This window comes from Pituophis catenifer, unplaced genomic scaffold (assembly GCF_029215685.1).
Source record: "Pituophis catenifer annectens isolate HBS135680 unplaced genomic scaffold, rPitCat1.0.hap2 SCAF_2, whole genome shotgun sequence".
Classification (NCBI taxonomy): Eukaryota; Metazoa; Chordata; class Lepidosauria; order Squamata; family Colubridae; genus Pituophis; species Pituophis catenifer.
Window position 1 is genome coordinate 216,988,617 of NW_027256882.1, and position 12,689 is coordinate 217,001,305.

Below are 12,689 nucleotides of genomic sequence, written 5' to 3' on the forward strand. Positions count from 1 at the left end.
GGAAGAAATATTTGTCACACAGCGGTGGCTAAAATTTTAAGATATTTCTATAGTGTGCTGTACTTCTAGTTGTCACTCAGTGTCAAGTTCAGTCTTCTGTCATAAAACAGAAGTATTATGTTTTCAGATTTAGTTCTACATTGTAAAAAAATGCACTATTTTTTTTACTCCCTAAGAATAAAAAAATTCTTCCCATTTTTTTCCTTTTGCCATGAAAGATTGTGATGTATTCTTTGTTATAAACAGAACAGAGGAAAAAGAAAGACAGAGTTTGCTTACAAGGAGTTCCAGTTCAGTGGAACACAGAAAACAGCCAGCAAAATATTATTTTTCTTCCAGTGTTGCAAATCCAGGATTAGCCACAATTGTGTGTAGACAATTCCGCAGTCAGATAATCAGACAATTGAAAGCAATATGATGATGTTCAACTGAATAGGCACAGAGTGGAACCTGGGTTCCTGTCCTGTAAATGGGCATAGAATAAGCTTCTGCATAGGACTACTTCAGTTACACCAGGGGTGTCAAACTCACGGCCGGTGGGTCAGATTTGGCCCACAGGGTGCTTAGATTTGGCCCGTGGGCCCGCACTGGAAACAGAGATGGACTGGCCCACAGTGCCTCTACCCGCTGAAATGGAGCCCGGGCAGGCCGCTCACAACCTCCCCAAGCTCCATTTTTGCTGGCATGGGCTGCAGAAGGTCGTTGTAGTCGGAAACGGAGCCCGGGTATGCCATGCGCAGCCCTGCTGAGCTCCCTTTTCACTGGCAGAGGTCTGCTGGAGGCCGTCACAGCTGAAAACGGAGCCCTGGTGGGCTGCACGAAGTCTCCCTGAGCTCCGTTTTTGCTGGCAGAGGGCTACAGGAGGCCATCATGGTTGAAAATGGGGCCTCAATGAGTGACCTCGAGCTGGCCACGCCCCTCTGGTCATGACCCCCCCGAGGGTCAAACACAACCCTGATGCAGTCCTCAATGAAATCGAGATTGACACAGAGTAACCCCAGAGTTACACTTATATTTGAAGTGCTCTATTGATGTAGAAAGAAAACATCATCCAGTTCAGACACAAAACAACCAAGCCCTTTACAAGAAATAGCCAAATACAGGTAGTCCTCGACTTACAACAGATCATTTAGTGAACATTCAAAGTTACATTAGCACTGAAAAAAGCGACCATTTTTCACACTTACAACCATTGCACCATCCCCATGGTTGCATGATCAAAACTTAGATGCTTTTAAAACTGATTCATATTTATGAAGGTGGCAATGTCCTGAGGTCGTGGGATCACCTTTTGCAACCTTCTGACAAGCAAAGTCAAGGGGGGAACCAGATTCACTTAACAACGGTGTAACTAACTTAACAAGTGCACTGATTCACTAAACAACCGTGAAAAGAAAGGTCATAAGTTCACTTAACAAATGTCACAGTTAGCAACATGAATTTTGGGCTCAATTGTGGTTGTAAGTCAAGGATTACCTGTATATGTGTAGAAGTCCCTTCCAATTCTGTTTTTATCTATTCTCTTATACACTTTATTTTGAAACATTCACCCCCCCAAATCAGGAGACATCCCCACCCAAGGAACAATCTTCCTGAAGGAGTAAGGAGAAATTCCCATAAGAAAGCACTCTGGTCTCTTTATTTGCCTTTAAACCACTTATGCCATTCACCCGCACCACTTCTTAAGAGGGAGACAGCGTATTTCCATTCATAAAATACAATGTTTCCTTAACCAACTAAGATGGAGATATATATCTGATCTCTTCCAAAAGCCAGGAAAGTAATAAACTCAAAATACTGAATATCGCTCAAGGTGCTAAGATCACTGGCAGATGGAGCTAGACTATAGAAAGCAAACCTTTAACCACTAATCAACAATAGCGGAGATACGTTGTCACGCGCGACCTTAGATAAACCGAAGAGAGTACTAATTTGAAGCTGTAGTACGTAGCGGTACAAAAAGCACAGAAAGCAGGAATCTATCTCTGCTGTTGTGATCTGCCAGCAGCCTACGGAGCTGGCAGCAGAGTCGGACAGTGAGGAGGCTGGTGGGGACAATGGGCAATTCCTGGAGTCAAGGGAATGCCCGGACGAGGGCTCTTCATCAGAGGCAGAGATGGGGCCAGGCCCATCCGGGAACGATGAGCGGACTCCGGAGCTTCCAGAGGCGGACAGCAGAGAGGCAGAGGAACAGGAGGAGCCTGTTCCTAGTGCAAGCATGCGAAGAGCTGCCAGAAGGCAAGAGCAGCTAAAGCAAAAACGATGACTCGGGAGTAAGGCCAGGAGATGATTGGCCCCTCCCAGAAGGCTTAAAAGAGCAGCAATGGCTCTTGGGATGTTTCTAGGAAAGCAACGTTGCTACATAAGTTTCTTGTCAGCGTCTCTTGCTTCTGAACTTTTGCCAAGAAAAGCCTTTGGCAGGGTGCCAAGGAAGACAAAGGTTGGTGATAAGGACGAATGACTGTTTATGAAGGATTTGTATTGGACTTAATTTGGACTAAATGAGAATGAAGGAATTCTCATCTGTTCTAATAAAATATATTTGTTTAGGACTGATTGTGTCTGGTAATAACTACTTGGGCCTAAGTCACAACAGCTACAGCCAATCCACATTTAAAAGGTATGGGACTATAACATCTATGCCCATGCTTCTTATACCCGTAAAAGCCAATGGCAAAAACCATATGCTTAACCATGAAGATCTTTTCTGATAAAGGAGATAACAAGCAAAATATTTCCCCTGAATTCCTCTGGTCATAAAATTATACTTCACGTTCACATTCGCTTCACAGAGGCCTCAAATTCTGATAAAAATCTTGCTGATGTGTCAGTCAGTTGTCAGCTCCCCCCAAAGCGACTTTATGTTGCTTTTGGAAATATAAGGAGAGACCTCCTTTCCGGCAGCTCACCTTGTGTTTTGATTGCTTGCACTCTTAAACAAATTCTCCCAACTCTCTCATCACAACTTATGACCATAATTGTCTGGCTCCATTACGGTTCTAAGTTGAGGACTAGCTGTATTGTTATTCATAATTGTTTATCCTATTTTTGGAATGTTATCTATATATGTGTCAACCCTGAAGCTGGTCTCACCGAGACCATTTGGAATGCTAACAATATGATCTGCTTTGTGCAATCAGATGAGTTTATTTTATTTAGCATATGGCAAATACATGGACTTATAGTAGTTCAAATGTTAATGCCAAGTCTACTCAGCCATTCAAGGACAGGGTGGCATATGTTGAAAAAATCAGACACTGGGCTGGTGTAAGCTCTTGATGGACATTCAGACACAACGTGATGAATATTTTGTCGAGGAGCATCACAGTCACATTGAGGGGTAGAGACAAGACCCCACTTAAACAGTGAGTCCTGGCAGACACCCTGTTGGGTACGGGTGCTGATTAGAGTTGACCAGTGCTGGCAAGGAAGGTCAAAACCTGGCACCTTTTGTGTAGGGTCATCTATGTAACTGCCTGTATCTGGGCGTTCAGCAGCCCATTTGGCTTTCCACTGTGTGTTTTATTTATTTATTTATTTATTTATTATTGAATTTCTATACCGCCCTACTCCCGAAGGACTCAGGGCGGTGCACAGCCATGAAATAAAACACATAGATATACAAAATTTAAAATCGAATAAAATGAATTAAATAAATTTGGCTGAATTAATACCCATAATTTAAAATACCCATATTTTAAAATCCATTAAAATTTAGAATTTATACTTAAATGAGTGTAATTTACACTTAAAAGTGTTGAGCTCAAAGACAGCTCTTGAGCGAATGCCAGAGAGGGTGAGTAAATCAGGTGAGTAAAAAAATCCTATAAGGTTTATCACTGCGAGAATTGTTACACTATGAGAAATTATTTCGTATGGAACAAGTAGGTACTGAAGCTATAACATCTGCTACAACACACACACAAAAACCCCTACTTTAAATTCATTTTTAAAATAATTAGGAACGAAGAAATAAAGTTTCATCAAATTGTTAATTTTCAGTTAGCAGTTTTGATTTAATCTAATTTTGGGGGGAAATGTACACATTCAACATTCCGTTTTCCAAATACGACCATCTTTCAGAATGGTTTGGGGGAATACCTAAGGAAGAAGAAAAGTGAAAATCAGAATACGGAGAATCGGTAGAAAAACAGAAAAAAGAAATTTCAATATCCTAGTGGTATAAATACAAAGATGAAGCAGACTCAGGAGCATCTTTCAGAAGAACCAATATTCCAGGTTCAACTTTTTAAAAGAGGTCACATTCCTTCATCTTCATTATGAAGACACAATTTTGGTTTCTGCAAGTCTGTCTAGCGATGTTCTTCACCAAAGTCTCAAGTCAGCACTGCGATCAACTTCACAGCAGACTACAAGAAGCGAACAAAGGAAACTTGGAACTCTTGGGAAGTCATATGAGGGCCACCATTCCCTTCCAATGTATTGGAGATATTGTAGGCTTCTCACCTCTCAATGAAGAAAATTTCAGGTACATGAATGAAGCATCCCAGGAAGTGGATGCCAAAATAGCCATACAAGAAATGCTCCAACAGACAGACCTCATCTTCAAGCAAGTTCATGCTGAATTGTTTTGGGATGACAATTCTCTAAGAAATTTCCATGCTGGATTGGATCAGCAGATTAAGGAACTGGAAGCATGCCAAGATGCAGAGTTAGGAGCTGGCACCGTATCGAGTCCAAGGGATCAGAAACTGCAGCTCACCAGATTAAGAGTGAAGAGGTATTTTCAAGGGCTGAATGATTTCCTGAAAGATAAGGAATACAGCTCCTGCGCCTGGGAAATTGTCCAGATCCAACTCAGAGAATGTTTCCTATTGATTCATCAACTGATCCAAAGGATTCCAACTCAAGGTATCAAGTACTTCTTAAACATTATTTTTGATTAGAACTGAAAGGGAAATGGGGAAATTAGGAAAACTTACAGTTACTTCTTACAATATGTACGACAATTGCATAACATAGTTTGTTCATGAGTGAAATGCCTCTCTGGATCCAATTCTCAAATGGTAAAGTAGAAGCCGTCGTGTCAAGGCCTGCCGTGATCACCTGAATGCCATTGAATGATTTGTATAGCTCTAATAAGTAAAGACATACAGTTTTTATGAATCCAACATTTTAGGAATTCCTTGGTTTAAATTAGGCTAGGTGAAAAAGTATAGTACACTTTTATATGAAGCAAGGATACAAGTATGTTTATTAATTTCAATTAAAATGCTTAATAGTTTAAATTATTGTTAACATGAATAGGGATTTCTAACTTGTTTCCTTTTCCTCCTAGCTTGACTTGCTCCCTATGATGCAATATAAAAAGCAGCAATATGAAGCCATTCAGCTTTCCCTCAGTGCCTTTCACTTATTCCTAGAAAACCTCTGACGTTTCCTGTTTCCACTTTCTCTTTGACTGCATTGCTTCAACAAGTTACGAACTGAAAATCAAATCAATTTTCTGCAAAAATTGTCAAGCTTCACTGAATTGCTTCAACAGATTCCAACGTGAACTTTATCAAAGAATTCTGCGCGAAAAGATGAAATTGTATTCTTTCGTTCACCCAAAATTCCCTTAAACTTAATACATGTTTCTATGGTATTATATACAAGGTAAAAATACATCATCCTAATATCAAATGAAACCGGTAGAATTTAAATTATGTCTAACTGGACTTAATGATTCAAGGAGGTTTCAATTAACTAACAGAGACAGTTGACATGACAGGACTCGTACTGGAAAATTTATCACAGGTGAAACCCAGGGAAATCACACCAACCAGACGGAAGTAGTTTCCACTGTATTTTGTATTGAAACACAGCAAAAAATGTTGCAATGCACCTGCAAAACGGATTCAATTGCTACTGAAAGTTCTGTGGTTCATTTGACTCTACGAAACTACTGGAACCACAAAGCCAATAAAGAGAAGCAACTTTGGGAGAGATAAGAAGCCAGTATTGCTAACTTTGCTTTCTTTGCAGACAAATTATGTGGAAAGATGTTTCTTCTAAAGATAAAATTAGTTGGAAAACACTCCAATAGAATCAATGAAACCCAGTATAACTACTCAGTGCAGATGTTCAAGTGTCATAGAAATAGTACTGGTGAAACTATTTTACAAAATATCTTTATTCTTTTTTCAAATATTAATTCCATTAGAGAATTACAGTATTATTTATTTATTTATTTATTTATTTATTTATTTATTTATTTATTTATTTATTTATTTGTCATTATAACAAAACAATGTATATATTGCTGGCCAATATTTATTTATTATTCATTTATTTATATTGTTTATGCTACTTATTTATCCAGCTATTTATGCTATATATTTATACTATCCTAGTCTTCATTGCTATGTTGCTATGCTATTTATTAAAATGCTAACTTCAAATAAAATTGGTGGTTTGGATTATTTCATCTATTTGGATTATTTTCATCTATTTTATTCTGGGCATATTCCTCCCGCCCTCCCTTCCTTCCATGTGGTGGGATCTTACGGAACTTTATTTGGAAAAAACTAAATGAGAAATCACCAAGTTTCTTTCCAAGAATGTATAGAATTATGGTATTACAATTGTACGTTTTATAATAATTATAAATGATATAAATATATTATCAAAAATAATAATCAAAGAAATTCATGAAACCCAACATTTTAGTCATTCTTCCACTTATTCCAAAAGATCAGAAATCCTCCTTTAATGCAGTTGTAAAATGTGTTAATTCATGAAGCTATTTCCGTGGTATCTGATCACATCTTGATTGACACAAACACTGGCATGTTATCATATAAGTGCTTTAAAGTATAATCACCATTGAAATCATAACACATTTTTATTACTGTTATTTTTAAAAAATTATTTATATCCTACCTTTATTATTTTTACAAATACCCAAAGTGACAAACATATTCAACACACCTCACTTTTCCTATTTCCAACAACCTGTGAGGTGGATTGGGCTGAGAGAAAGTGACTGGGCCCAAGTTCATTCAGCTGGCTTTTATGACTAAGGCAGGACCTGAACTCATGACCTCTCGCTTTCTGGCCTTGTGCCTTAACCACTAGACCAAACTGGCTCTTCACTGTTTGAAGACAGTTCAAGATATTATTTTCATAGATGACAAAAATTAATGTTTCTTCTCTCCAGGGAAGAAATATTTGTCACACAGCGGTGGCTAAAATTTTAAGATATTTCTATAGCGTGCTGTACTTCTAGTTGTCACTCAGTGTCAAGTTCAGTCTTCTGTCATAAAACAGAAGTAATATGTTTTCAGCTTTAGTTCTACATTGTAAAAAAATGCACTATTTTTTTTACTCCCTAAGAATAAAAAAATTCTTCCCATTTTTTTCCTTTTGCCATGAAAGATTGTGATGTATTCTTTGTTATAAACAGAACAGAGGAAAAAGAAAGACAGAGTTTGCTTACAAGGAGTTCCAGTTCAGTGGAACACAGAAAACAGCTAGCCAAATATTATTTTTCTTCCAGTGTTGCAAATCCAGGATTAGCCACAATTGTGTGTAGACAATTCCGCAGTCAGATAATCAGACAATTGAAAGCAATATGATGATGTTCAACTGAATAGGCACAGAGTGGAACCTGGGTTCCTGTCCTGTAACTGGGCATAGAATAAGGTTCTGCATAGGACTTCTTCAGTTATACCAGGGGTGTCAAATTCAGGGCCGGTGGGTCAGATTTGGCCCACAGGGTGCTTAGATTTTGCCCGTGGGCCCACACTGGAAACAGTGATGGACCGGCCCACAGTGCCTCTACCAGCTGAAATGGAGCCCAGGCAGGCCGCGCACAACCTCCCCAAGCTCCATTTTTGCTGGCATGGGCTGCAGAAGGCCGTTGCAATCGAAACGGAGCCCGGGTATGCCATACGCAGCCCTGCTGAGCTCCCTTTTCAATGGCAGAGGTCTGCTGGAGGCCGTCACAGCTGAAAACGGAGCCCTGGCGGGCTGCGCGAAGTCTCCCTGAGCTCCGTTTTTGCTGGCAGAGGGCTACAGGAGGCCATCACGGCTGAAAATGGAGCCTCAATGAGTGACCTCGAGCTGGCCACGCTCCTCTGGTCATGACCCCCCCGAGGGTCAAACACAACCCTGATGCAGTCCTCAATGAAATCGAGATTGAGACAGAGTAACCCCAGAGTGACACTTATACTTGAAGTGCTCTATTGATGTAGAAAGAATACATCATCCAGTTCAGACACAAAACAACCAAGCCCTTTACAAGAAATAGCCAAATACAGGTAGTCCTCAACTTACAACAGATCATTTAGTGAACATTCAAAGTTACATTAGCACTGAAAAAAAGCGACCATTTTTCACCCTTACAACCATTGCAGCATCCCCATGGTTGCATGATCAAAACTCAGACGCTTTTAGAACTGATTCATATTTATGAAGGTGGCAATGTCCTGGGGTCCTGGGATCACCTTTTGTGACCTTCTGACAAGCAAAGTCAAGGGGGGAATCAGATTCACTTAACAACGGTGTTACTAACTTAACAAGTGCACCGATTCACTGAACAACCGTGAAAAGAAAGGTCATCAGTTCACTTAACAAATGTCTCGGTTAGAAACATAAATTTTGGGCTCAATTGTGGTTGTAAGTCAAGGATTACCTGTATATGTGTAGAAGAGCTGTAAGGTCCCTTCCAATTCTGTTTTTATCTATTCTCTTATACAGTTTTTATTTTGAAACAACCCCCCCCCAAAATCAGGAGACCTTCCCCCCCCAAGGAAAAATCTTCCTGAAGGAGTAAGGAAAAAATTCCCATAAGAAAGCACCCTGGTCTCTTTATTTACCTTTAAACCACTTATGTCATCTGCCAGCACCATTTCTTAAGATGGAGACAGCGTACTTCCATTCATAAAATACAATTTTTCCTTAACCAATTAAGATGGAGATATATATCTGATCTCTTCCAAAAGCCAGGAAAGTAATAAACTTGAAGTACTGAAGATCACTCAAGATGCTAAGATCACTGGCAGATGGAGATAGACTACAGAAAGCAAACCTTTAAGCACAGAAAGAAGGAATCTATCTCTGCTGTTATGATCTGCCAGCAGCCTACAGAGCTGGCAGTGGAGTCAGACAGTGAGGAGGCTGGGGAGGACAATGGGCCAGTCCTGAAATCAGGGCAAGGCCTGGACGAGGGCTCTGCGTCGGAGGCAGAGATGGGACCAGTGCTACCTGGGAGCGATGCACAGACTCCGGAGCCTCCAGAGGCGGAGAGCAGAGAGGCAGAGGAACAGGAGGAGCCTGTCCCTAGTGCAAGCATGCGAAGAGCTGCCAGAAGGCAAGAGCAGTTAAAGCAAAAAGGACGACTCGGGAGTAAGGCCAGGAGATGATTGGCCCCTCCCAGAAGGCTTAAAAGAGCAGCAACGGCTCTTGGGATCTTTGTAGGAAAGCAACGTTGCTACTTTTTTTTCTTGTCAGGGTCTCTTGCTTCTGAACTTTTGCCAAGAAAAGCCTTTGGCAGGGTGCCAAAGAAGACAAAGGTTGGTGATAAGGACGAACGACTGTTTATGAAGTATTTGTTTTGGACTTCATTTGGACTAAGCTGAGAATGAAGTAATTCTCAGGTGTTCTAATAAAATATGTTTGTTTAGGACTGATTGTGTCTGGTAATAACTACTTGGGCCTAAGTCACAACAGCTGCAGCCAATCCACATTTAAAAGGTATGGGACTATAACATCTATGCCCATGCTTCTTATACCCGTAAAAGCCAATGGCAAAAACCATATGCTTAACCATGAAGACCTTTTCTGATAAAGGAGATAACAAGCAAAATATTTCCCCTGAATTCCTCTGGTCATAAAATTATACTTCACGTTCACATTCGCTTCACAGAGGCCTCAAATTCTGATCAAAATCTTGCTGATGTGTCATTCAGTTGTCAGCTCCCCCCAAAGCGACTTTATGTTGCTTTTGGAAATATAAGGAGAGATCTCCGTTCCGGCAGCTCACCTTGTGTTTTGATTGTTTGCACTCTTAAACTTATTCTCCCAACTCTCTCATCACAACTTATGACCATAATTGTCTGGCTCCATTACGGTTGTAAGTTGAGGACTAGCTTTACTGTTATTCATAATTGTTTATACTATTTTTGGAATGTTATCTATATATGTGTCAACCCTGAAGCTGGTCTCACCGAGACCATTTGGAATGCTGACAATATGATCTGCTTTGTGCAATCAGATGAGTTTATTTTATTTAGCATATGGCAAATACATGGACTTATAGTAGTTCAAATGTTAATGCCAAGTCTACTCAGCCATTCAAGGACAGGGTGGCATATGTTGAAAAAATCAGACACTGGGCCGGTGTAAGCTCTTGATGGACATTCAGACACAACGTGGTGGATATTTTGTCAAGGAGCATCACAGTCACATTGAGGGGTAGAGACAAGACCCCACTTAAACAATGAGTCCTGGCAGACACCCTGTTGGGTACAGGTCCTGATTAGAGTTGACCAGTGCTGGCAAGGAAGGTCAAAACCTGGCACCTTTTGTGTAAGGTCATCTATGTAACTGCCTGTATCTGGGCGTTCAGCAGCCCATTTGGCTTTCCACTGTCTGTTGATCTCAAAGACAGCTCTTGAGTGAGTGCCAGAGAGGGTGAGTAAATCAGGTGAGTAAAAAAATCCTACAAGATTTATCACTGGGAGAATTCTTAGACTATCAGATATTATTTTACATGGAACAAGTAAGTAGTGAAGCTATAATATCTACTAGAACACACACAAAAAAATCCTACTTTAAATTCATTTTTAAAATAATTAGATACGATGAAACAAAGTTTCATCAAATTGTTAATTTTCAGTTAACAGTTTTGATTTAATCTAATTTTGGGGGGAAATGTACACATTCAACATTCCATTTTCTAAATACGACCATCTTTCAGAATGGTTTGGGGGAATATCTAAGGAAGAAGAAAAGTGAAAATCAGAATACGGAGAATCGGTAGAGAAACAGAAAAAAGAAATTTCAATATCCTAGTGGTATAAATACAAAGATGCAGCAGACTCAGGAGCATCTTTCAGAAGAACCAATATTCCAGGTTCAACTTTTTAAAAGAGGTCACATTCCTTCATCTTCATTATGAAGACACAATTTTGGTTTCTGCAAGTCTGTCTAGCGATGTTCTTCACCAAAGTCTCAACTCAGCACTGCGATCAACTTCACAGCAGACTACAAGAAGCCAACAAAGGAAACTTGGAACTCTTGGGAAGTCATATGAGGGCCACCATTCCCTTCCAATGTATTGGAGATATTGTAGGCTTCTCACCTCTCAATGAAGAAAATTTCAGGAACATGAATGAAGCATCCCAGGAAGTGGATGCCAAAATAGCCATACAAGAAATGCTCCAACAGACAGACCTCATCTTTAAGCAAGTTCATGCTGAATTGTTTTGGGATGAGAATTCTCTAAGAAATTTCCATGCTGGATTGGATCAGCAGATTAAGAAACTGGAAGCATGCCAAGATGCAGAGTTAGGAGCTGGCACTGTATCGAGTCCAAGAGATCAGAAACTGCAGCTCACCAGATTAAGAGTAAAGAGGTATTTTCAAGGGCTGAATGATTTCCTGAAAGATAAGGAATATAGCACCTGCGCCTGGGAAATTGTCCAGATCCAACTCAGAGAATGTTTCCTATTGATTCATCAACTGATCCAAAGGATTCCAACTCAAGGTATCAAGTACTTCTTAAACATTATTTTTGATTAGAACTGAAAGGGAAATTGGGAAATTAGGAAAACTTACAGTTACTTCTTATGATATGTACGTCAATTGCATAACATAGTTTGTTCATGAGTGAAATGCCTCTCTGGATCCAATTCTCAAATTGTAAAGTAGAAGCCGTCATCTCAAGGCCTGCCGTGATCACCTGAACGCCATTGAATGATTTGTATAGCTCTAATAAGTAAAGGCATACAGTTTTTATGAATCCAACATTTTAGGAATTCCTTGGTTTAAATTAGGCTAGGTGGAAACGTAAAGTACACTTTTATATGAAGCAAGGATACAAATATGTTTATTAATTTGAATTAAAATGCTTAATAGTTTAAATAATTGTTAACATGAATAGAGATTTCTAACTTGTTTCCTTTTCCTCCTAGCTTGACTCGCTCCCTATGATGCAATATAAAAAGCAGCAATATGAAGCCATTCAGCTTTCCCTCAGTGCCTTTCACTTATTCCTAGAAAACCTCTGACGTTTCCTGTTTCTACTTTCTCTTTGACTGCATTGCTTCTCCAAGTTACGAACTTAAAAGCTAAATAAAACAATGGAGCCTTATTCAAAAGAAAAGGACCAAAAAGATGAAAATCCATAGAAAAAGTCCTCCCGAAACAAACTGAAAGTGTTTTCTGCAAAAATTGACAAGCTTCACTGAATTAGCGCATTGTAAGCCGCCCTGAGTCTCCGGAGAAGGGCGGCATATAAATCGAATTAAAAAAAAAAAATTGCTTCCACAGATTCCAACATGAACTTTATCAAAGAATTCTGCACAAAAAGATGAAATTGTATTCTTTCGTTCACCCAAAATTCCCTTAAACTTAATACATGTTTCTATGGTATTATATACAAGGTAAAAATACATCATCCTAATATCAAATGAAACCGGTAGAATTTAAATTATGTCTAACTGGACTTAATGATTCAAGGA

The 12,689-nt window shown here is 39.5% G+C and overlaps 2 protein-coding genes across 2 annotated transcripts; both read left to right on the forward strand.

The window, feature by feature from the left end:
• The first annotated feature begins 4,319 nt into the window (after window positions 1-4,319).
• On the forward strand, window positions 4,320-4,907 carry LOC139310352 (interferon alpha-8-like). Its single transcript, XM_070934509.1, has one exon. It carries the CDS (start codon window positions 4,320-4,322, stop codon window positions 4,905-4,907), a length of 588 nt encoding a protein of 195 aa, XP_070790610.1.
• A 6,253-nt stretch (window positions 4,908-11,160) lies between these two features.
• Window positions 11,161-11,748, forward strand: LOC139310353 (interferon alpha-2-like). Its single transcript, XM_070934510.1, has one exon. The coding sequence runs from the start codon at window positions 11,161-11,163 to the stop codon at window positions 11,746-11,748; it is 588 nt and encodes a 195-aa protein (XP_070790611.1).
• Window positions 11,749-12,689: the final 941 nt, after the last annotated feature.

Excerpts from the sequence above, each read along its gene's own strand:
- LOC139310352 (XM_070934509.1), top strand. The coding sequence starts at position 4,320 with ATGTTCTTCACCAAAGTCTCAAGTCAGCACTGCGATCAACTTCACAGC.
- LOC139310353 (XM_070934510.1), top strand. The coding sequence starts at position 11,161 with ATGTTCTTCACCAAAGTCTCAACTCAGCACTGCGATCAACTTCACAGC.